Source organism: Durio zibethinus, chromosome 1, assembly GCF_047325235.1.
Source record: "Durio zibethinus cultivar Kanyao isolate XHJ-2024 chromosome 1, ASM4732523v1, whole genome shotgun sequence".
NCBI lineage: Eukaryota > Viridiplantae > Streptophyta > Magnoliopsida > Malvales > Malvaceae > Durio > Durio zibethinus.
In genome coordinates, this window is record NC_143162.1 from 8,386,460 (window position 1) to 8,413,674 (window position 27,215).

Here is a 27,215-nt window from a genome sequence, read left to right on the forward strand (position 1 = left end):
AATAAACATTTGAATCATGGTTGAGAATATGACATTTGTAGTATTGTGAGAATCTAGATTGTTGCATTTGCATCATTAAAAAAGCATTTGCATCATTGATCATGACATTCATTACATATAAAATTTTGACTTTGATAAAAGTTTGAAAGTCATTTGAAAAGAAAATTTTGAATAAAATTTTGAGTCTTCAAATGAAAATCTTTTAGTCTTAAATAAGAATCTTTAAAAAATTTTCAAATGCTAATCTTTAAGTTTTTAAAGAAGAATCTTGAGTTTTTAAATCAGAATCTTTGATATGTGAAACCCTAAAATTTGTCAGATGTGAATCTTTGACCTAAAATGAAAAGCTTTGAACTTGATGTGAAACTCTAAGATTTATTGTATGTGAATGAGGAGTTTTAAAATTTTGGATGAAATCCTAAAGTTTTTAAATGAAAAATTTTTGAATCAAAATCTTTGAAATATGGAAAGTGAATCCTTGAAGTTTTTCAAAAATAAAATCTTTAACTTTTAGGTGTGAATCACCAAAATTCGAATGTAAATCTGCAAAATTTGAATCTTTAAATGTTGAATGTGAGCCTTGCAATTTGTATGCAAATCTCTGAATTAAAATTTTGGATGTGAGTTCTTGCAAAGCTTTTGTGAATCTAAAAAATCTCACGAACCTTTGAATTTTGAACTCAAATTGTGAATCTTTGAATTTCTATTACAAATTTCATCAGACATGATCTATGACTCCTTTGGACATGATTGTCGATGTTATTTTTCTAAAGTCATTGAGCCTCTAATTAATGAAACTTTATTTATTTTCTAAAGTTGTTAAGCTTCTTATTAAATGAGCTTTATTTATTTTTTAAAGTTGTTGAGCCTCTTCTTAGAGGAGCCTTATTTATTTTTCAAAGTTTTTGAGCATCTGCATAGAAGAGCATTATTTTTTTCAAAGTCATCGAGCCTCTGTTTAGAGGAATTTTATTTATTTTCAAAAGTCATTGAGCGTCTGATTAAATGAGCATTATTTATTTTTCAAAAGTCGTTGAACCTCTATTTAGAGGAGCTTTATTTATTTTCAAAAGTCATTAAGCCTCTGATTAAATGAGCTTTATATCGTTGAGCCTCTGATTAAAAGAGCTTTATCTTTTTTAAAGTCGTTTAAGCCTCTGTTTAGAAAAGCTGCATTTATTTTTCCAAAAGTTATGAGCTTCTATTTAAGGGAGTTTTGTGTCATTCAACAAGTTTGAGTGTCTAATTTTAAAAAAAAAAATAAAACATAAAAAAAATGAATATGTTGGGATGATTATCTGGATATGAAGGGTGTTTACGTCTTTGCACAATTCTTATTGCATAGAAAGTGCACAAATAAAGGCAGTTGTATACACCATATTTGGTCCAGGCCTGGATCAAGTGGGCCTGGTCCAATAGGGGTAAATTATTAAGCCCAATGATTCATTGGTCTATTTATTTATTTATATTATTTATTTTATTATTATTATTTATTTATTTATTTATGTTTCTAGGTTTTATCTTTTCTTGATTATTTGTCTATTTTATTTTTTGGTTTTTGTTAGGTGATAATGATGATGATTAAAATAATAATAATAATAATAATAATAATAATAATAAAGTAATTTTACCAAGAACTTAAGATTGATACAATAATAGAGGGATTTAATCTGTATAAGATAAATCTCATGTTTTCTGATAATACTAAAACCTTATCAAAGAGGGAGTCGAAGTTAATCAAAAACTCTTATGATTACATCCTATAAATACCTATACTGATCAAAAGCAAAGGACACAAAAAAACAGAGAGAAACACAAAAGCACAGAGATCAGAAAAAGCACGCGAAAGCAGTCAAAAATTTGTCCAAAAATTTTTGGGTTAAAAAAAAGATTTTGTCCTAGAAATTTTTAGACTCATGTGGAATTTTCAAGTTTGAATTTTCTGACAAGATTTCCATATTTCGACATGTTCCCCAATTTTCAACAACAGCTTTTTAAAAATCGATGAACTTTCAACCAACTTCAGATGAATAAACCCAGATGCCAACAACATTTTTTAAAATTTGGTGAATATTCAATTGGAGTTCATCTGGTTTAAGAAAGAGGAAGAGAAAAGGGGAAAAGGAAAAAGAAGGGGAGAAGGAAAATCGAGGGAAAAAGCTGAGCTCGGGCTTTATCCCCTCATCAAAACGACACAATTTTCGCCTTTAAACGTTATCAAGATCCACGTGTTTTCATTTGGGTGACCTAACCCAAGCATAACTTGCTTCTGTCAACCCACATTTCAGCCAACTCTTTCAACTGAGTTGAGCCAACCCGTACCTCTCGAGCCACATCTTCAAGTCGTTATTTGTGTTTCCAACCAAGCTGTTTCAGCCGCCAAGCCGAGCCACTTTTGGTATTTTATTTATTTATTTAGTTATTATATTTATTTTATAAGTTTTTTTCATAATTAAATTTAGAAAAAAAATAAAATATATATATAAATAAAAATATTTTTTAGAATAAATAATAATTATCCAATGATAGAATCTTTAAAAATTTCAAATGATAAATTTCTATAAAATTTTTAGATATGAAATTTTGTCTAGATTTGTCCTAAATGATGGAATAATTTAAATAAAATTTCAATAACAATAATTAATATTTATTTTCAAACAAAAAAATCAAAAAAATAAATTGAAAAAATATTAATAAAAATTTTGGAATTAAATACAAATTACCCAAAAATGAGATTTTAGAAATTTCAAATGGTAAATTTCTTAAGAAATCTCTAGATGAAAAACTTCTTTAAATTTGTCCCAAATGGTAGAATAATTTAGATAAAATTTCAATAAAAGTAATTGTATTCTTTTTCAAATAAAAAATTTAGTTGAAAATATTTAACAAGTATCCAAGGATAAGAATCTTAGAAATTTCAAATGATAAATTCTTAAAAAATCTCTAGATATAAACTTTTTTTAAATTCGTCCCAAACGGTAGAAGAATTTAAATGAAACCTTAAAAAAATAATTGCCATAATATTTATTGCCAATAATAAAAAATTTAAAAAAAATTCTAAATAAGTGCAAATGGTGAAAATTTTATAAATTCTAAAAGAGGAAATATTTCTAATTTAGCCCAAATTGTGAAATAATTTGATATATTTTTAATAAAAAAATCAAAATAATGAAAATATAAACTTTTCGACGACGGAGCCTCTTCAAGAAAACAAATGGGATTCTTGAATACTCTTGAGGCGAAAAAATATTTTTAAGAATTCTATCAAATTGATAAATAATCTTAAAAATTATTTTCAATATTCAACATTAAAGATTAAGACCATTAAAATCAAGAGATTATGATAAATTTAAAATAAAATGGTACAATCCTTCGGATGAGCATATAAGAGTTCTATAACCTTACCCATATGTAATCGAACTCTCAAATCATATTCTGATTAGTAGACCTGAACCTATTACATCTAACTAAAAAAGATTAATGGTGATTTTAATTGTTTAATCTAACTATAAATTTTCAGATTTATATATTATAATAGTATTTAACGACATATCTTAAGCACTCAATTAATTATTTTTTGGTACAAAGGATGCCATAATATAGAGACAAGGAAAGTGATTTTAAATGTTGAAATTTAAAATTTAAATTTATTAAATCTCATCTTTTAAAAATAATTATATGTATCAATTAAATTAAGTTTCAAGACGATGAATGTCTTAAAAGGCACTTCCTAATTTATAATGAAAATAATAAAGAATGTAGTATTTTTGAATTGCAGGCGAGTGGTGGAATGCTAATGTCATCGATGTTGAGAACCAGGGAGTTGCTACTGGAGCTGCTCCAAATGTTTCTGATGCTTACACAATAAATGGATAGCCCGGTTATCTCTACCCATGCTCTCAAAATCGTAATTAGCCATAATCACTAATACATTTGATTGCTCTATAAATTAATCTCTTAATTAATATAAGTAATATTTTCTGTTATGATTTTCATCAGATATGTACAAGCTTAAGGTGGAGACAGGAAAGACCTATCTCTTGCGCATAATCAACGCTGCACTCAACGCACAGCTTTTCTACAAGATAGCCAATCACAACTGACAGTTGTCGCTGTCGATGCCACCTACACCAAACCTTACGTCACCAACGTCGTCGTTATAGCACCTGGCCAGACAGTTGACGTTTTGCTAGCCGCTGATCAGCATGTTGGGTCGTATTACATGGCCGCTAGACCATATGCTAGCGCAGCTGCTGCACCGTTCGATAATACAACCACGAGGGGTGTCGTCGTCTATGATGGCGCCCATCATCTTCAACACCGCTAATGCCAGCCCTCCCAGCGTTCAATGACACCCTACAGCCCACAAGTTTTTCAGAAATTTAACCGGGTTGAAAGGTGGGCCTCACTGGGTCGAGGTCCTGCGAAATGTGGACCATAAAATGTTTGTGACGATTGGAATGGGGCTCGAACGCTGTCCAGCAAACATGACATGCCAAGGCCCAGTTGGAGCAAAATTCTCGGCCAGCATGAACAACCAATCCTTCGTGCTACCGACGACATTGCCTTTGCTACAAGCCTTTTTTTTAAACGTTGGCGGGCTTTACACCACAGATTTCCCTGCCAAGCCCCCTATTGAATTTGACTACACCAATGCTACTAACATCGGCAACAACCCATCGCTGTTCTTTGCTCCAAAACCAACCAAAGTGACGAAGCTAAAGTTCAACTCAACAGTAGAGATGATCATGCAGAACACAGCTATTATTGGAGTGGAGAATCATCCAATGCACATCCATGGATTAAACTTTCACGTATTGGCTCAAGGGTTTGGGAACTATAACCCTCTCACGGATAGGAAGAATTTTAACCTTGTTGACCCACAAATGCGAAACACTGTTGGCGTTCCAGTTGGAGGATGGGCTGTCATCAGATTCACAGCCAATAATCCGGGTTAATTTTCCATTACCATTACATTTGATTCATAAGTTACAATTAGACATATAGTCAAATCTTTTCTCGATTGAGTATACTAAAAACTCTTCAATATAAATGTATAGGTGCATGGATAACGCATTGTCACTTGGACGTGCACTTGACTTGGGGCCTGGCTACTGCTTTCGTGATTGAGAACGGACCAACACCCTCAACAACTTTGCCCCCTCCTCCGGCAGATCTACCAGAATGCTAGAAGTTCAGTTGAAATAAAAGCAAATGCAACAGATTTTATATCGAATAATGATATTCATGATACATTAGTCCTTTGAATCTGGTCAAAAGCAAGTTGTATTTAGCTCATATTCTTCCATGATATTTATATGTAGTTATAAAATTATACCATATTTATTTCCTTTGTTATTTTCTTTTTTCATATTGGTCTTTCTTCTTGTTCTTTTGTCCCTATATTTTGGTTCTTTCATTATACAATTCTACCATTTCATTTCTTTGACAAGAAGTTTGATTAAAAAATAAAATTAAAATATTCGTAAGTATACGTTTTAATTCTTTAATTTTACTGACAGCATAAAAAAAATTTTGGTTTTCTTTGTTAACTTTTACAAGTTACATTTTTTATTGGCAAATCATAGAGTTCGAAATTTTCTTTCAAAATTCTTCTAGAACCATAGCGTCTAAATATCGATAATAAGTTAAAACCTTAACAGTTGCTAGAGATCACAACCAAACCATCTCCTAGCTTTGTCTACCAACGATGGTGCCCTCTATGATTTCTTCATTTAAATTTCCTTCCTCTACTTAGACACATGTAGGGGTGTAATCAAGTCAAGTCGAGTCGATACAGTGAAAAATTCGAGCTCGAGCTCGTGCTCGACTCATAACTCGCGGTTCGATACTCGGCTCGAACTCGATCGAGTTTTATTTTTCAAGCTCGAACTCGATTGAGTTACTCGAGCTCGATCGATTAAACTCAATTAATATATAAAAATAAACTCGATTCGTATATTCGATAAGAGTTCGATTATTTATGCTCGAGCTCGAACTCGAATTCGAAATAGTTTATTAATTAAAATAATAAAAATATATTTAAATATAAAAATTCGATTAAGCTCGCGAGTTACTCAAACCAGATATAAGAATACTCGAATTCGATTCGATCGATAAGTCGAGCTACTCGAGCTCGAGCTCGACTCGATAATAATCGAACCGAATTTGAGTTTTCTTCAAATCAAACCCGAGTAACTTACGAATACTAATATATTATTTACATCCCTAAACACATGCAAGTAATTGTGCATCCACAATATATAAAATCGCTTAGGCCCTATTGCACACGGAGTTGGTCCAAAAAGAATTGGTCCTTGTGAAATTGGGCCCAGAATTGATGAACAGAATGGACTAGTGGACCTTTCAACTCTTGTTGGGCTAGTGATTGAGACAACCTTGCGGTACCAAATCAAATATTGAGGTCCAACAGCGTTAGTGGATATTCCTTCAGCTTGTCTCTAAGTTCTATCAAATGTGAAAAGATTGGTAAGCATATATTTTTGAGTACCTTTTCCATTTTCCATGTTTTTAACATTCTCTCTCTCTCTCTCTCTCTCTCTCTCTCTCTCTCTCTCTCTCTCTCTCTCTCTCTCTCTCTCTCTCTCTATATATATATATATATATATATAAATATATATATGTGTACATGATAGCAAGCATTGCTAGGTTAGTTGTAAGAATCAGCATTTAATTTAAGAGAGAATAGTGGTATTAATTTGTAATGAATGGAAAACATATATGCTCGTTTTAGAAAAATAATGAAAAGGAAAAAAGCAGCTGCCTGCTGGCTACCGCTGCCCCCTGCTGCCCCCTACACCATAGCCCTCAGCAAACTCCACTCGTATAAACAAACCCCGAATACATTCTCTCTAAAATTCTCTCTAAATTATTCCTGGAAGCAAGGTAATTCTGATGAAAACATTACTGAAGAAAGCGACTTGATCATCACAGGGGAGCTGGGGCAGGAGCTTCACCGGCAGCCAATGGTCCTGCTGGTTTACTAGAAACAGGGCCAGGGGCGGCGCCGGAGCTCGAGATAAGCTCGACCATAGTACGCCGAGGGTTGGCCCGCTGAGCGTCACAGAGATCAGGCAAAAGTACTCCTGCAAGCAACCGTAGAATATACATCAATTTTGTTTATCCAAAAAAGAAAAAAGAAGATACAATAGTTTTTATTCTTAAATTAATGGGGTCTCGAGGAACTTTCAGAATTCATTACCAACAATACAATCTCAAGGTAAAATGTCACAAGCAAAGCATCATGACATTGCTTTTACGTGAAACAAAAGATATCAAAAAGTGGAAAACATGCATGAAAAGAAACTATAAACCATTAATAAGCATCACATAGAAATATCAGATTGTGGAAAACGTAAATCTAACTAAACAAAGGAGTGGGGAGATTTCAAATCTTCTATAGGAAACAATTACAAAAGTTGTGGTTTGTTCTCCAATTTTTTCCTTAAAAACAGGGCCTTTGTTTTCTCTCCAATTTCTATTAAAGCCTGTTGATTAGATCATCAATATATATAGTTTAATTCTAATAAAAGTTACATGAATTGCAATTATAATATAATTTAATCAAATTTTCATATGCTAATTCAATAGATATATTCTCTTGACATATTGTTAAGTTTTTAAAAAACCTATTATACATATAATTCTCATTTATATTTGACAGGATGTTTATTTATATTGATTATAGAAATAAACCCTTGAATTGGTTTTTTTTTTTTTAAATAATTGTCAACAATCAATTGTGTTGATGAGATATAACCAAGAAATTCATTCAATAAAATAAAATAAAATCTTACCTTCGCCGGCGGCCAAATTGAAGTAAAGGTCAACAATGTTGGGGCACTTTTGGTAGCAAGCCGGGGCACAAAGCTTGGCAGTGAATTGTGGCTCAAGAAGGGAATCGGAGGAAATGCCAATGGAGTTTCTATCAACACCACAAGCACGCACACATTCATCAGTCTCAATATACTCAGTCATTCTCTCCACAACCACCTCCGATGTCTTGCATTGATACTCTACGTTCCCATCTTTTTCCACCGATGTTTCCAACAAACATCTCTTCCCCGAAGATGCTATCGAAAACGCGCACACATCTTTGGGCAGATCTTCGCATATAATCTCAGCTGCAAAACAAGAAACAAACAAAAGATATAACATGAATAAAAGATACGTTTAATGTACTCAAGCATTTGGTTCACTGATGATGCATAACCTTTTGCTCAAAAAACAGGATTCTGATGTGAAAATTATGTTTACAATTACATACCTAGAGAAGCATTGAGGAAAAGAGAAGAAAGGAAGAGAAAGAAGGGGAATTTGAAAGAAGCCATGTAAATAATGGATGATCAAACTAGTTTCGTGGTTTCTTTGAAATGAGATGGAGAATTGATGACAAAACAAGACGGTGTAATTGTTTTGTGAGGGAGAGTGATAAGAGGAGTTTTGGTATATATAGACGAAGAAATGTGAACTACAAACCCAAAAGGGTATCTTTATTTTCTATATATATAGAGAGCAAGCACCGGCTTCGGTTTGGGTCCTTGAATTAGCCTCAATAGTTAAAGATGCGTTTTGCCGTTTACCAGTCTTATTATTTGGATTTCTCGGGTCTTCAGTTTTTAATTTTCCTTCTCACTATTTTTAAATCATATTTTCGTTTGCTTTAAGAATCGATGCTTTGTTTGATACTTCTTTAAAACGTGTTTTTTTGCCTGCATTTTCCGAGTTCTAACGCCAAGAATTTTCTAGTTCCAATCCACTTTTTGTTTCTAGAATTTTTAACGTTTCAACTTTGAACAACTTGGTATATGAATTTTTTTAACACCCTAAATCACATAAATTAATGTTAATAAACACATGAAATATACACATGTATCACAGCTTTATGTTTTGATTTTGTGGATCATTGACTTATTATTTGCCAATTTCTGCTATAATTCATAATTAAGAAGTATTGACTTATATTTGCTAATTTTTGGGACAACTTCCTTTTAGAAAAGACATCAAGACAGACAGGGTCAAGTTTCCTGTTGAATAGCGAATGCCTAGTTGCCAACCCGAAATATAAAATTAAGCCAATAAGGCAAGAACTGATTTCTGGAAGTTTTGGAAAATTGATAGGTCAACCTCTTTTAATTTTAGCTCAAGCTGGTTGGTTCTCTTGTTCACATCGAGAGACTCAGATGGTTAGTTGGCCATCTGTCAATCTTTGCCGTGTTCACGAATATTAGTCTTCATAGAAGTATAGAGGCGGCCGCTGCCTGCATTAAAAAAACCAAAGAAGTTTCAGTTTGTTCCTCAATTTTGGAGTATTGGCTAGGCAAAAAATATGACAAGGGTTTTGAAGCTTTCAAGGCAAGGAAATTATGTGAATAATGTTGCATTTGCGAACGTCATCTCAAATGATCTTCGTTCTTTTGTTTACTCTTTTTTTATCTTTGATTTGCTCAAATGTTGAAGTGCTGGCATTGATAATCAATGAAAATAATAATAGTAATAATCATGTTTTGTTGTCTTGGTCACCAAGGATGTCTTTAGGTTCTAAAACTCCAATTCGTAAGAACTTAGACATCAGTAATAGCTGGAGACATAGATACTTTGTTGTCTACAGAGAAAAAGGCATTTCATGATTCATCTACTTCCCACTAATCATGTTGATAATCAACGAGGGACAAAGTTAACAAAGTTGACTCATATAATTTAGAATTCAAAAGTTACTTAAAAAAAATTAGAATTCAAAAGGAATGAAGGATCTAATTCAACTTAAACACATATTATCTCTCATTTTTAAAATGATATGAACTTGGATAAACATATTAGAATTGGATTTGACCATGTTTATGGGATTTATAAGACCCAAAGCATCAGCTTAATTCCAGTAAGATGGAGCTTTCCCTTTTGGGTTGAGTTGATTTAACAAAGCCTAACCCAATAAGATTTGCAGTGAATTGGAACCACTGGACTTTCATGGCCCGAATCTGGAGCCTCGCAGCCCATATCTGATATTCCAACCAAGTTGGTAAGCCACTTCCGGGCTCGTCCCATTGGACTCTTCAAGTGAACCATGATCACAAAAAGGATGCCAAAGAAGGATAAGTGGGTCCCAAATTAACAGAAATCGCTTGGCGACCTCACAATCTCACCTTCAACGCCCACAACATAATCCCAGTCGACACTGTCGAGCTGCTGTAACAGGAAATATAATAAAAATATCAACAAGAACGACAACGCCGAAAACCAATTACCCCAACCAAGAAAACCAACATAACGGTTGCAGCAGCTGTAGCAACGGCATCATCTCAACTACTGTTATCAAGCTTCCGCTCTCTGTCTCGTCTTTCTCCATTTCAGCTATGCGTCTTTGATTCCAAAACCTTTTGTCATGGCCCAGCAACGTCAGCAGTAACACTACCGAGATAAGGCACGTCGTTGCCAGGGTTAGGTGCATGGCTGTGGGAACAGCATCAGAGGCAGAAACGAAAAAAAGTGGGTCTGAAATTCAGACACTACCAATCTGGTTGTTGAAGCAGGAACAAGACGGTGTTATTGATGCAGAACTCACCATTGTGATTTCCAGCATTTCTATGGCACGTAAGCAGATTGCTTCTTTGGTGCAAAGGGCTAGCATTTCCAGCTTGACTGGTATTCAGGGCGCTGTCAACGTTCAAGGAGAGGACCAGAAGAAGCTTGACGTCGTTTCAAATAAGGTCTTGTTATCAAATATCAACCATTAGTAATTCAGCTTATGTAAATTTTGTTTTGCAAATAAACAACATGGTCATTCTCAAAACCAATTGAATGATGACCTTGCAATAAATGAAAGTAAAACAATATTACAAATTTGTGTAAGTTCTTAATAGAAGTTGTCAATCGGTTGTACTTGTATGTCATTCCTTAAACAGTTGAATTCGAGGGACAGGACACGGACTAAACACCATAGCAGCCCTACTGTTTTTTTCTATTTAGATGTTAGAGTTTATAGAAAATTAATGGCCATCGGAAATTATTTCTGAAGAATTCCTGAAATTGGCATTGCTTTCGCAGTTTGCTTAGACCAGTTGGCTGAAATAGCTATACTTATCTGAGAATAAGAATTCTTATTGTACCAGGCGAAATCCAATAGAAACTGATTATTTTGCATTTACAGGTATTCTCCAACTGCTTGAGATCAAGTGGAAGGACAGGGATTATAGCCTCAGAGGAAGAAGATGTGCCAGTGGCAGTAGAAGAGAGTTACTCTGGAAACTATATCGTGGTATTTGACCCACTTGATGGATCGTCCAACATTGATGCTGCTGTTTCTACAGGTTCCATTTTTGGAATATACATCCCCAACGATGAATGCCTGGCAGACATCGGTGATGATTCCACTGTAACTACTCCTTATCCATTTTATTGAATTATTTTCCAAACTATGCAAATTTCAGATATTTTTATACCTAGAAAATCCTAACTTTTTCATGCATGTCCTGCAGCTTGATTCAACAGAACAAAGATGTGTTGTGAATGTGTGCCAACCAGGGAGTAATCTACTAGCTGCTGGTTACCGCATGTACTCAAGCTCTGTAATCTTTGTGCTCACTTTAGGGAAAGGCGTGTTTGCGTTCACCTTGGATCCTATGTATGGTGAATTTGTCTTAACTCAAGAAAATATTTAGATACCTAAAGCTGGAAAAATATATGCATTCAATGAAGGCAATTACCAGTTGTGGGATGACAAGTTGAAGAAGTACATTGATGACCTCAAAGATCCTGGTTCTAGTGGCAAGCCTTATTCTGCTAGATACATTGGAAGCTTGGTTGGAGACTTCCACCGGACACTGCTATATGGTAGAATCTATGGTTACCCCAGAGATAAAAAGAGCAAAAATGGCAAGCTGAGGCTCTTGTATGAGTGTGCACCAATGAGCTTCATTGTGGAAAAAGCTGGTGGGAAAGGATCTGATGGACATCAAAGAATCCTTGATATCCAACCTGTTGAGGTGAGAAACATTAAACTACTGACTTGTTTGTGATTTCTTTTTCTTGCGCGTAATTGTAATAATCAGTGGGCTATTTTTTTGTTCTTTTAATAGATACATCAACGTGTACCACTTTATATTGGAAGCCAGGAAGAGGTAGAGAAATTGGAGAAGTATTTAGCTTGACCATGATGAAAAGGCAAAGAGAGTAATTTTTGTTTATGGATATAAGGAAATACATTAAATTGCAATTCAGAATGAAGATAACATCGTTCTTATTCTGTAAATTGCAACAGTAAGGTCACTAACTATCTTTGCAATTTAAGCAATCATTCATCGGACCAAAACTTTTACTAAAAGCCTGTTTGTAGTTTTACATGTTTGAAATAACGGTTAATATCTTTAATCGATATGTAATTTGACCATCTCATTTGGGGCCCTGCTCAGTTCTAGAAAAACTAAAGGCACCTTTTATCAAATAGACCTGCTTATGAGTGTGTCAGACTCGATTTAGCTTTTAAAATCTTTGTAAAAGAGCCAGCTTAATTAGGCCTTAAAAACCTCATTTTTTAAAATTGTAAAATATTTATATTTTTATATTTTTTAAAATTAATTGAATATAAAACCGAATTAAATAATATTTCAAACCAAATTAAAACTTGAAAAACTTTATCCACAGCCTTCTGTACCAGATGCGTAATCCGACCCTTAACAGATTTATTCTCAAACTGTCTAGATGAAAAACTTTTTTCATCCACTCATATAGCAAGGACTTCATTAAATTGTCCTACAAAAGTAATAATTTGTTTTTTATTTGAAATTACCTTTATCTGATTATCTATAAATATTTATAATCTATAATCTATAACCTACAATATATAAAAGCAGTCCCTATTATCGATGAGAGATAGATCAGTAATGTCCAAAATTAGAACAAAGGGGTATTTTTGTGTTCTTAGTTTATTTGAATTAAAAAAAATTAAAAGAAATCAAGAAGCATATTTTCCTTTACCAACCTGGCAACCTCTTCCAATCTTTCACATCAACTGCCGCCACCTTTCTCTCTTTCTCTTTTTTTTTTTTTTAAATGAGGTGAGTTTGGATTAGAAAATAGATGAAAGAGAAAAAAATTAGGAAAATTTCTAGAAAAGAAAGAGCAGCCGAGAACATGGCAGAGAAATAGGTGGTGTGCCGTGAAGGAAAAGGGCGCGAAATATGGTAAGACTATTGGTCATTATTGGCTATTCTTACTTCTTTATTTTTTCTTCTCTCTTTCGATATTTCATGGATTTGAATAGAAAATTTTTATCAAAATTTTGACTTATTTTATGGAATTTTTCTTACAATTGTAAATTATGTTTTGTTGTAAAAATGATAATTCATTTAAATCTTCAAGCAAGTGAACTCAACCGATGAGTGATTTTAAAGGAGGATGGTGATGGAATTGCAGGTGGTCTAGTAACATAAAGATCCATGGAGGATATGTACACAAAAACTCAATTGAATCGATGGCTAATAAGGAGAGTTTTTTGCGACGAACATGGTGGGGAACTAATTGAGGCATGAAGGGTTACCACTTCTGCAAGGAGAAAAATATATGTTGAGTTTAGACTTTGGATTGAGTCATATGCCTACCCAAAAGAATAATAATAATTGGGGATGGGCTCTCTGTTGTATCTTAGGTTAAGAGATAATTTCTTTTTTTATTTTTTTGTTTTTCCTTGATTGGTGATAGTGATTAGTTATTGGCTAATTTGTGTTTGGTGCAAGTGGTTGGTACGTTATATTTGGTAGTAGTTCAATTTGTTGTAAATGATTTCCAAGAAAAGATGAAAAAGTTCACCTTAAAGGTATTTTGAAATTTTTTATTTAGATTTCTTTTTTTATTGTTTTACAAGTTGATATCTTACATTGATTAATAATAATATTCACCGTTGTTGAATCTTTATTATTGATATTTGCATGCTAAATTTCTTTTAGATGCATAGACATTGTTTATCTTATATTGTAATTTGATAAATTGTTTAACCTTACATGATTTCATGCAAAATACATGATGAATTGTGAAATTCCTCACTTTGTTATTCTATCATTAGGTCCCAATGTTTTATCTAATATAAATACAATATGTAAGATATTTAAAGTATATAAGGCCTAATGTCTTATATATTAAATTTAATCAAATATAACAAACCACTAAGGTCAGTATATTTTTCTGTCAAGTTAATAATTTTTTACATTAATGAGTTTCGATTGTAAGAAAAACGGTGGGTTAATTTCTAGCACTTTATCTTTTGTTAATGTTTTATTATTTATGTTGCAATTTTGCTTTTTATATATATTTTCTTTTGTTGTGAATTTCAACGGATGTTAGAAGGGTTTCAAATATATTATTATTTGAGGTCATTTCTATCCCTTACCTTTTTTTTATTTCCATGTTGCATTATAATTTTATTTAGTCAAAATTTTGTAATTTGAATTTGTTGTTATTCATTGTGATGATTCAATAAATTTTAACATTCACCTATAATTTCTATTATAAAAATTTTTAAGAATTGTGAAAATGTCATTGACTCAATTATATTTAGGCGACTACTATATTTTATTTTCTTTAACATTTTAACTTGAAAATGTAAGCTTTCTATTTTCATACTCATTTTGATGTATATATAATGCAACTATAGTATAATTTAAAAAAGTATTCATTGGTTAGACATAGCATTGAATTCTCATTAAAAAGGCATTTTTTTTCACTATTTTTCTTGTTATTTTAATTTTTAAGTACATTTTGTGTGTTTTTCATTCATATACAAATGCATTACACAATTTTGATATAGCTTTGAATGCTTATTAAAACACATTTTGGATACATTTGTACACTTTTTCCTTTATTGTCTTCTTATAGTTTTTAATACGTAGGTTGATAGAGTTGGGGCACAAGTAATGATGAGACCTTTTAGGCTTTTTTCTTAAAGAAGGATTGAAATTTCTCATTTAACTACAAATTTTCTTTTTCATGCTTTGTATGGTCAAGAAGGTAGAAGCACACTTCTGTTATAAAGTTGACCAAGAATGTTTATGGCCATACTATAAACTTTGTGAGATTTTGAGCAATCTAAGGCTATCCATGTGTTACCTCACAACAAAATACATTTCTATCATAATCAAATGCCAAATATCATATTTGTTATTATTTTGAAGAAGAATATATAATATAAAATTGAAGCAGATGATTGATGAAACAACAATTTTTAATGACTAATTGGCAATAATTTCTTATTCGATTCATGTTTAATTCATTGGAAAAGTGTCATATAATTAAAAATAACAATATTGTTTGTTATTATAAATCTATTATGAGTTGTTACAACCTTTTATCGATAAAAATTATGAAAGTCAATCATCTTTTTTGGGCACCTCCCTTATGTTTTTCTTTTTATCTATAAAATCAAATCCAACTCATGGGTATCAATTGTCTTTTATTTTCATTTCTTTCCTGGTGGTCAATGAATCATTTTGATATGGTTGTAACTGCCTTTTAATATTAATAGATTGATAGCTAATGAAAAAAGAGGTAAAAGGAAATGCCATGGAAGATAAGAAAATAAGTAATAAAAAGGTTGGAACCAACCTTGTGAAGAAGCAAAATGGATCTAGACATTCTATTATCATAATTGTGGATGCTGTAGATATGTGGTTGATGGCTATTGGCCTCATTGAAGCTATTGCTAATGGCATTGTTTCACCCTTAATCATATATTTGATTGGCCATATATTCAACAATCTTAGTGAAGCTTCAACTGCTGATGTTCTCGCCCATAACATTCGTCAGGTATGATATTACTTACAAGTTTAATCAAAAAAAAATTTTGTGCTTCAAGATTTTCATATATAGAATATAATATAGTTAAGATTGTGTTTAACTTGATAATATCCTTTCGGTTTGTTTTTGTGGGTAATAGGTTGCAATGTTTTTTATTTTGACAACGTATGGGGGATGGATTAGATTTTTCCTAGGTGAGTTTGAAGTGAAGTTGCTATTGTTCTCTTCCTATTTGGATTGTTTTTTATTTACCTTTTTGAGTGACAACATTTTTCTTTTTTTTGTTTTCATTGTCTTTTTGTCAATAAAATCGAGCTATGAAAGTGAAAATAGCATATGTTTGAAATCCGATAAATCCAACAACAATCAATTTGATAAAATGAAAGTTAGTAAGTGAATTACTAAAAAGAGAAGTTTTCATAAAAAAACAGTTATATACATATATAGATATATGAATAGTTATTTGCTACAAAACGTAACTTATTTTATCAATGTTTATTCATATTGAATTTTAATTTATGTAGTGGAAAAAGTCTTAAAATAATAGTGCAAGGTGAAATGATGTCAAAAATCAATGAATAGCTTCTTAAAAACATAGTTAATATTGTCTTTGTTCTTCAATTTTCAATTTTTTCCAAAATGCCAACTATGTTTGCTATATCATTAATATTGACTCCAAGTAAAAAAAAAAAATTTTATGCCTATTATATATATATATATATATATATATATATATATATATATATATATAACCTGTAGTGCTATGGAGAACAATTGTTAAGAGTCATATACATTAGATAAAAAAAATGCAAATCAACATTCATTATTTTGTTTATTTTGAATATAATACATATTTTTAAAAAATCATTATTCCTATTTCTGTAGGTTACGGGTTTGCATTCTAGTCTATATAATACATAAAAGGGTTAAATACATATTTAACGCCTGAACTTTGTAATTTTAGTCACGTTGGTACTTAAAGAATTTTTTTATCACATTTGTATCTAAACTTTCAAATTGTTTCATATTGGTACCTCTCCTAACAAATTACCAAAATACCTTTTTCATTATTTGATAAAAAATTGACACATGACTAAATTGACTATTATACTATTATACCATAATTACAAAAATATATCTTCTCTTATAATTATTTATTATAATACTCTCATATCATAATTATAGAAATACTCTTAAAAAGTTACCAAATACCATTTTCATTGTTTGATAAAAAATTGACACATATCCAAATTGACTATTATGCTCTTATATTATAATTATGAAAATACTCTCTCTTATAATTATTTACTATTATACCCGCGTACCATAATTACAAAAATATCTATTATATTATAATTGATCAAAATTACTATAATGCAATCCTACTATAATTATGGAAATGCCTTCATCCTATAATTGATTAAAATTACTATTATACCTTTTCTACCATAATTACATAAATGTCTTTATGAATGCTTAATAGGAAGTTGACTTATGATATTTTATTTTAAAATTAATAATATATATTAAAACAATCTCCTTGATAATTACTATAATAACACTTTTCTTATTTGATATGATATCAATACATGTCCAAATTTACTACAATACCATAATTACTAAAATACTTCTCTACTTATAATTAACTAAAATTATTATAATACCCTCTTATAATAATTATAGAAATACCATTCCTACCATAATTAGCTAAAATTACTACAATACCTCTCCTACTAAAATTATGAAAATACCCCTAGCATAATTATTTAAAAATTATTATAATACCTTTCATATAATAATTATACAAAGGCTTTTATGAGTACTACATAAGAAGTTGACATGTGACATTTTTTTCAAAATTATTATAATACTTCTATAAAATTATATATTAAATTTTAAAATAATATGAAATTAAACTACTTATTAAATTATTAATATATCCTTTTCATTACTTTATAAAAATTTTATATGTGATATTTTATTTAAAATTACTATAATACCCTTATTAAATTACATATAAAATTTTAATATAATATAAAATTAATTACGTATTAAATTACTAAAATACCTTTGCATTACTTCATAAATACTTTGACACGTGGAATTTTGTTTGAAATTTACTATAATACTCTTATTAAATTACTTGTTAAATGTTAAATAACATATATTGAAACAATTCTCATGAAAATTACTATAATGCCCCTTTGTTTAATTAATATGATGTTAACACATATATAAATTTATTGTAATTATGGAAATACCATTTTTTTCATAATTTGTCAAAATTATTGTAATGCCATCATATCATAATTATTGAAATGCTCCTTTTACTACAACCGGCCAAAATTACTATAATATCCATTTATCATAGTTATGAAAATATTCATACTACCATAATTGACCAAAATTACCATAATTGATCAAAATTACTATAATACCCCTCATACCATATTTACAAAAATGTCACTCCATCATAATTGACCAAAATTATTATAATACTCCTTATATTATAATTACATAAATACTCTTATGAGTGTTTCATAAGTAGTTGACATATGACATTTTTTAAAAAAATTACTATAACACTCCTATTAAATTATTTATTAAATTTTAACATAATATAAAATTAATCACATATTAAATTATTAAAATATCCTTGCCATTGGTTTCTAAATTAGGCATGTGACATTTTATTAAAAATAATCAAAATTAAATGATCAAGTAAGTTAGATAATTATAATTTCTATTAAAATAAAAAATTAAATATTTTATATTTTAAAATAAAAAATATTTGATCCCCAACGTAATGGGACCGCACATTAGTATACAATTAAAAAGATCCCCAAAAGAATTAGAGGTGGACACTTGTCCCATATAACAAAATGACCACTTTATCCTATGAACCATGAATATCTTTTTGGATGCCAAATGTTTTATGAGTTAGATCAATAATTGAAGTATTTTTGTTGATTTTGAAAAAAGTAAATGGATTGAGATTTTACTTGATCTATTTTAAAAATAAAAACCCTAAACCAAATAAAAAAATGAATCTTGATAATTTTTAATTGAGCTAAATTTATTAAAATATTTTTTTAATAATTTTTTCTAGTATTATTATGATAATTTATTTAATTATTTATAAAAATTAAAATTGATAAAAACATAATAAAAATATAATAAATTAATTATTTAAAAGCTCAAAAAGGAGACTTTAATTAAAAATATAGCTTTTCTAAATAAATTCTTGAGTTAAAAATAATTATTAGTTTCATAAAATTGTTCCAAGAATTTTAAAATTCTTTTGAAGATTATTTGAACACAATATTGGAATAAGAGTATTGATAAATATACTTAATATAAATATTAAATGTTGCAAATATTTATAATTTTTTAATTTTTTTCATTAGTCGATTAGTTAATATAGCATTGTAAATATTCAAATGTATGCCTATTTCAATTTTTTTTGGTCAAATTTATCAAAAGTCCTTATACTTTGTAGAAATTTAGAATTTAGTCTCTATATTATAACTTATACAAATTTAGTCCTCATATTAATTTGATTTAATAATTTTAGTTCAATCTCTAAATCCATCAATTTTTTACTATTAAAAATGCTTATGTGACTATTAACTTGATGACGTGGGCATTGACTTTGCTGACATGACATTAACTTTACTGATACGGCATTGGTTTATTGACGTGGTAATTGAAATGAATGAAATTAATTGTTAAATTATGCAAATAATCCTTATACTCATGCAAAATTTGAAATTTGGTTCTTAAACTTGCACGAAATTTGAAATTTAGTATTTCTAATATAACAAATATTTTGAATTTTTTAAAAATTTTCTATTTTTTAAAAATATTAAATTTTTAAATTTTTAATAATATTTTATCATAATATTTTATCACAATATTGAAAAATCTATCACAATATTCTATTACAACTTTCATATATTGTCACTAAATCTATCATAATTTTTTGTCACCTATATAAAATGCTTTTACTAATTCCATCACTATTTCTAGTTACATTCCATCATAAAATATAAAATCTATTACTAATTTTGTCACACTTTTTTGTTATAATTGTAGTATACTGTGGCTATAGGAAAAAAATCTTACACAAATCTATTGCAAATTTGTCAATATATGATGCAAATATGTCACTATCTAATTTTAATAAAATCATTATTTTTTATTAATTTATTAAATAAATTAGAATTATAATTCCATCACATAAGGGTAAAATTATGCATCAACAAGATTTCTATTCCTTTAAATTCAACCCTATTTGAATAATTTTTTATACTCAAATCTAGGTTCAAGATTCTAAATACATTAAAGTAATTTACTAAATTCAATGTGTATTGATTTTAGAATTAATCTTATTAGTTAATTTAGAATAATTATTCAGATAAGTTCTTTTTGTGAAGATCCAAAAAAAATTAAAAATCCTAATTATGATATATGATATTGACGCTTCAATTTATCAAATAAATCAATCCATTTTTTGTTTGAATCTTGTACCATGTAAGAATTTAAGTTTAAATCTCTTATTTTGTTTGGTTAGATGGAATGATCATTCCATTTATGCTCTATTTCGAGTTCATTATTAGTGTAACTCTATTAAATTCTGTGGTTCATTATAAATTTTGTTATATGATATATTTAAACTAATTAAAATAATATTAATTGATATGTTAATTTAAATTATTAATATAATAATTGATTAATATAAATGATAATAATATTATTAATAATTAATTATATATAATAAATATAGACACCTTATTTTATTCAAAAAAATTTTCGTGGATCGATATGGGCTTTGATCGTAAATTAGACCCTAATTCAAAATTTTTTGGGCCTTAGGATTAAAAGCTTGAAATAATTTTAGGTTTTCATTAAATTTTAGACTTGGTTAATTTTAACTTTAATTTTAGTTTAAGTTTAAGTTTAATTTTAATTTTAATTTTAATTTTGAATTTAATGTTAATTTTTATTTTAATTTTGATTTTGATTTTAATTTTAATTTTAATTTTGATTTTATTTTTTGTTTAATTTTACTTTTAGGTCAAAGCAAAAAAAGTTACAAAATTTTACACAAAAAAAAAAGAAAAAAGAATTAGAAAACCGTGAAAGAAAAAAAAAGTGAGACTTTTTAAAGCCTTAGATTTGGTTTAAACTTAATGATTGAAGTATTTTTGGAACACTTGATCCCAAATTCAATGAAAAAGAAAAGGAAAGCTTACACAAAATCAAATCTTAGGAAAATTTTCCTACATTCGATGGATTTCAAAACTTCTGAAGCTAAAGGGATTGAATCCCTATAAAACGAGTATTGATATGAGAAACAAGCAATACAATTTGACACACAAGAACCAATTAAATGCAAACAATCAACAATCTAAAATTTTCTAAGCTTTTGTCTTTAATTTTTGGTGTTTGGTTCTTAAGTTTTGAGAATTTTTTTGGGTTTGGGTTAATCTGAAATTTTTATAAAGTTTTTGGGTTCTTGGATTTAATTTCTAGGTTTGTGTTTAGGTTTTTTAGGATTTTATTGGAAATTTGGTTTAGGTTCGGATTTAAGTTTTTTATTTATGAAACTCTTAATGTTTCTAGAAATTTGTGTTTTCATTTTTTTGGTTTTTGCTTTGGATTTTTGGAGTTTTGGAAATTTTTTAAAATTTTTTGGTTGAATTCTAGGAATTTCTATGTTTATGATGAATTTTTCATTGAAGTTTTGAATTTTTCAAAGAAGGTCACGGTGGCCGAATTTTGGAAATTTTGGTGGTTCCTGGGAATTACTTGAATTTTCTAGCCTTATTTGAATTTTTTGACATTAGATTCTGGAATTTGGTTAGTCAATTGGATTTTTCGTTTGAGCCGTTTAGAGAGAAGTCAGAGTAAACCCAAGTTAGAAAGAGAAACAGAGGTTGAAGTCTGAGAAAAAGCCTAGATTTGGGCTTTTATATCCAAGCTTAAATGACGTTATTTTGAAAAGCTCTAACCCTTATGTAGACTTGAGAAGATTCATGCATCAACCCGCCTAGAATCCTATCCAAGCGTAAGTTTTCTTTTTCTTTTTATTTTCTATTCTTGGTTTTATTTTTGTTTTTTTATTTGTTTCTTTTTCCTTTTTTATTATGTTTTTTATTCTTTTTAATTATTGATTGAATTAAAAGAGATGAGGAAAAGAAAATGAAAAAAAAAAAAAACTTTGATATGAATATTTGTTAATCACATGATTTTTATTGCTTGATTTTTTTTATGTTACGTAAGTAATTATAATATATATTTGCATGATTATATATATTATTTGCATAATTAATTTTTATATATTATATATATTATTTGCATGATTATATTTATTATCACATGATTATATGTTATTGCATGAATATTAATGTATTTATTTGTGTGATTTATTTTATATAATTGCATTTTTTTGCATAATTATTGCATGATATTTTTTTGCATGATTATATATTTACATGATATTTAATATTTGCATAATTATAAATTGGCATGATTATTTACTTATTGCATGATGGCATGATGGCATGATATTTTTTATAGATTCTTTATATGACCATGTTGTGTAATAAAAGGATTAAAATTGATTGATTTGCATAAGATTTGATTAAGGCTTAGGTAAAATAACATATAATTAATATGACAACAATTTTGGGCGAATAAGGTGCTAATATCTTCTCTACATGTAACCGACTCTTGAATCTTAGTGTTATTAATGTAGACCATAACTTTTTTTTTTAAACTTGTAGTTTACATTTCAGGCAACCTAAAAAGAATAGATTCGCATAAGTGGTCAATCACACCTAGATAAAAAAAATTTGTAACCACTTCATAGTTTTTGTGTCTAATAGGTAAGTTCTTAAACCTAAATATTTTTGACAATTTGGCAACTCCACTTAGGACATTAGAGAGTCAAGCCATTAGTTAGTTATGTGTTATCTTAAATTTTGCTTTAATAGTTTTTATTATGTAATTGTTTATGAATTTCATGTGGACTAACCTAGTTTATGATTTTTTATTTTTTGTTTTGCAAATTTTAATTTTATGTGCACCAATTTATTTGATTATTTGGCATGTCCTTTTACGCACACCACTCATGTATTCATGCATAAACTCTGGACCCGAGCTTTAACCTTTTTTAAGAGAGAGTAAGTACCTACACTCTTGTGAGATTATAATCTCTATGTGATCTAGTGAAAACTTCTACTCAAATTGAACTTTTTTCATTTAAACTTACAATGGCGGGCATGGATTTCAGTACCTTACTAGTCTATAATGGATAATGATGTAAGAAATAATTTAGAAACTTTTAATGTGTTAGACCTTTGAACCCAAATGTAAATAAACCCTAAAGATATGAACCTAAGTTAGAGCCCTACCCTTCTATTTGCTAGAAAACCCTAAATATATAGAACATATGATGGGATATTTATTATTCTATTGGTAAATTTATAAATTATTCCTTATATATATTATGTGCATATTAACCTTTTATAGTGTTCCTTGTATATATTATGTTTACTAACTTTTTTCTTTTACTATATATGCATGCATTTACAATATTAAATCATATTTATGGCATTCATGCATACATGTAATCATTCATGCAAAAGATAAGAGGGTTTCATGAACATGTCTAAATAGGCACCTTAATTATAGTAAATCAAGATTTAATGATAGCCCAATCTTCAAACAATCTAAAGTGCTACAACACTAGATATCAAGTAAGGATTATGGAAGACAAAAAATAATCTTCGCTTGAAAAAGCTTAAAAAGGCATAAGAAGAATGAAAGGGGTAGCTAGAGACTATTACTAAGCTATTGAAAAACATGAACAAGGAAAAAACAGTGATGAAAAATATGGTGTTCCAAAATAAAACTAAGCCATTATGTCCTCTTAGTTTTGGCCCACATTCAACACAAACATCTCAAAGGACCCAACATCAAATACCACTTATTAGAGGCTTCATCCCATATCAGCCTTATCTGATGTACCTACCTTTTTACCTTTCTATAAACAACCTCTCCCAAAATCCTTATCTTTATCGACTTCTGCAATAGTTAGGCTTTCATGTAAATCCCTATCCTCAAACAACTGCCACTCAAATTGCTGACCAACCTTTGAGCAATAAAAAAATCAAGAAATAATCAAAAGAGAATTTCAATTCTAATTTTTGACCTTTTGCCCTTACTAATAAAACACCAGTTTTTCACCATTGAGCCTTTGAAAACAACTCCAAATCCATCAGTAATGAGCTGTGATCCAAATGGTAGATGTGATTATCATATGAGGGCAACTAAAAACTCAACTAAAAGGTGTAAGCAACTAAAAAAAAATCAAAGACCCAAATCAATAATGGCACATTGACCATGAAGCTTATGAAATAATGAAAATTTATAAAAGCTTATATCGATCCTCTCCCCATGTCCTATACTAAGGTATTCTCGAAGCTTGTTAAAAATCACCTAATAACACCTATTCAGTTGGAGCCTTTAAAGCCACTCTATCCTAAATGGTATGATGCCAATACCATATGTAATTATCATAATGGGAATGTAAGCCATTCTATAAAAAGTTGTCCTATTTTCAAACATAAGGTGCAAAGTTTGATTAACACAGTCGTGGTGAGTTTCGATAAGCTAAATGGGTTGAACATTGACCACACAAAGGCATAATTTTGGGGAAGTCTTTATGAATGCCTATCACCTTAAAAACTTTAAGAGATAATGCAAGTCTTTATGAATATTTGAGAGTCTTTTATGTTAGTTTTTTATTTATCTTTCATTATTTTAATAAAATGACAAATGTATTTTTATTACATTTTTTTTCATTGCCTTTATATATGCCTTTCATATTTTACATATTCTCATGTTCTAATAATGAATGTCCGAACAATCATAATAACATTTCATGGTTCAATTTTGAAAGCATCATTCATTTTGATAAAATTAATAAGTTGAAACTCTTAATTTGTTGGGATTATTGAAATAAAATAGGACAAATTTCATGAAATGAATCAAAAATGACATGGGGTTTCACTCATTAAAAGATGAAAGTAATTTAGTATATGACTTTATGATGATTCATTCACAAGTTTGCTCTTAGTCAATAAATATTTTTCATTAAGAGTATTCATGTTTGAAATTAGAAATGACCATTTTTCTTTTATCTTTCACACAATAAGTAAAATTATCCATTTACTACCTCATTTGAGCCTATTGAAATCTTATTTGGAAGAAATCCTAATAAAGGATCACCCTCCACAAAAATAAGCATAATTTTGAAAAAATTGTTCACAAAAAAAAAAGTGAAGGTCTTTAATGACTTTAAGGGTAAAACTCTTTTGTGCTTGGATCTATCTTGAAAAATGATGAAAAATACAAAACCAAAAATGAAAGAAAAAACATGAAGAAAAGAAAGAAAAATAAAAGAAAAAAAATAGAGAAAAGATGAAAAATATAACTAAAAGTCAAAGTGCTTCATATGATGAAAAATGATCATTTAGTTTATAACCCTTCAAACACATTTTTGGTCTATATTATTCATTTTTTTCATAACCCCTCACCTTAGCCTAAATTATATCTTTTAAAAGTCTATTTTAATCAAATAGAAATAGTCAAATTGGAAAATCATGAATTGAACTAAGATAAACATAAGATTATTTGAGATTTTGATTGAAATGTTACTGATGAATTAAGGGGAAAGGAAATGAAATGAAAAAAATGAGAAAAGATGTGAAAAAAAAAGAGAGAAAAAAAGAATTAAAAATTAAAAAGAGAAAAGAGAAAAAATTAAAAAAATTAAAAAAAATTAAAAGAAGAAAAAATGAAAACTTAAAGTGAAAACCTAAAAAAGTGGTTTAAGTAAAAATGAAAACTTAGGAAAACAACTTTAATGAAGATCCAATGAGATATGGATAATGCATATATTGACAAGCTTAAAGGTTAAGGATATCAATGAAATAAGTTTTTAAAAAATAATTTAGAATTGATCTATCTAGAATTGTCGAATATTCATTATCTTATATGTTGTGAACATTTCCCAGCATTTCTCTTGATGATTTTCTTTAAAATGGTTTCTTGGCTTATTTATTCTTTCCCAAACTTGTTTTTATATTGAATATTTTTTTCCTTATTCTTCACCATTTATTCCTTAAGGAAATGTAATGGATTACATTTGCCATCAAATGGGAATAATAATGAATGAACAAATGACTGATATGAAAAATCCTTGCATTATTTCAAAAAAGTTGAAAATGACTAGGGCATATCAAAAATGCAATGAGAATAATGAAAAAAGTTTAAAAGGATGTTGATCATTGTGGATCATAAATGAAAGAAAAGAAATATTCTAAAAGTTGAGATCAAATGATGAAATTGGTGAAAGAAAATCAGCTGGTACATTTGTTGGCCAGTTTTTAAAAAAGTTAACAAAGGAACATAATGAGGAGCTAAAAAAAAGAGAAAACATAAAGAAGAGTCTTGAGAACCATTTACTAAAATTAAAGATACATGACATTTACTTTTGCATTTCATGCATTACGTTCATTGTATTTCATGCATTGCATTCACTGCATCCATTAAGAACATTGCCTTCGTCATCATTCATTGCATTCATTGTGCATGATTGAAGAACAGGAATAATCAAAATTTGAATTTTGAAATTGAAATTAGAATTTTGGAAAATTTTTTAATATGCTGCATGCATTCATTACATATGTTTACAGAAAGCAAATGTTGAGATGATTTTGAGAAAAAACATCCATGATGATCCAATTGAAATAAAAAAAATTACTTTAAGGTAAGAATTTTTAAAGTATTAATGCCTCTATTAAAAAAGAGATTTTTCAAAGGTAATAATGATCTATAAGACCTCAAGGATCTTGAAAATCTCATATATCCACTTTATTTTTCAAAAGCCAAAGCCTCGGTAGAGAAATCCTTTGTTTTTCAAAAGTTGAAGCCTTAGTGAAAGAGTACTTTATCTTTCAAAAGTCAAAGCCTTGATGGAGCAACACTTTTTTTTCAAAAGTTGAAGTCTCGGTGGAATAATACTTTATTTTGTCAAGTCGAAGTCTCAATGGAAGGGTACTTTGCTTTTTAAATTTTTCAAACCTTTGTTGAAGAGAAGCATTTGCTACCTTTTTGTGATTTTTCTAGACCCGAACAAAATAGATATCTTTTTTATCTTTGTACAATTCATGTTTTACAGAAAATGCACAAAAAGGAGTAACTATAAACACCCCATTTTATCCAATAAATTTTTTAAGATTAAAATGGGCTTTGATTGCAATTGGACCCTAATTCAAACATTTTTTGACCTAAGGATTAAAAGCCCAAATTGGGGTTTTAATTTAATTTTGGATTTGGTT

General features: G+C 29.1%; 2 protein-coding genes and 1 pseudogene across 3 annotated transcripts; 2 read left to right on the forward strand and 1 right to left on the reverse strand.

The window, feature by feature from the left end:
* The first annotated feature begins 4,329 nt into the window (after window positions 1-4,329).
* LOC111311998 (laccase-7-like) lies at window positions 4,330-5,191 on the forward strand. The gene is made up of 2 exons (XM_089761390.1): window positions 4,330-4,953; window positions 5,061-5,191. The coding sequence occupies exons 1-2, from the start codon at window positions 4,443-4,445 to the stop codon at window positions 5,189-5,191; spliced, it is 642 nt and encodes a 213-aa protein (XP_089617516.1). The 5' UTR covers window positions 4,330-4,442.
* Window positions 5,192-6,689: 1,498 nt separating this feature from the next.
* Window positions 6,690-8,498, reverse strand: LOC111312000 (uncharacterized). The gene is made up of 3 exons (XM_022911900.2): window positions 8,288-8,498; window positions 7,818-8,144; window positions 6,690-7,106 (listed from the first exon to the last, which is right to left on the reverse strand). Exons 1-3 carry the CDS (start codon window positions 8,349-8,351, stop codon window positions 6,949-6,951), a joined length of 549 nt encoding a protein of 182 aa, XP_022767635.1. The 5' UTR covers window positions 8,352-8,498; the 3' UTR covers window positions 6,690-6,948.
* Window positions 8,499-10,233: 1,735 nt separating this feature from the next.
* Window positions 10,234-13,772, forward strand: LOC111311114 (fructose-1,6-bisphosphatase, chloroplastic-like; annotated as a pseudogene). The gene is made up of 4 exons (XR_016327255.1): window positions 10,234-10,727; window positions 11,168-11,392; window positions 11,496-12,002; window positions 12,096-13,772. The product of XR_016327255.1 is annotated as a fructose-1,6-bisphosphatase, chloroplastic-like (transcript).
* The last annotated feature ends 13,443 nt before the right edge of the window (window positions 13,773-27,215 follow it).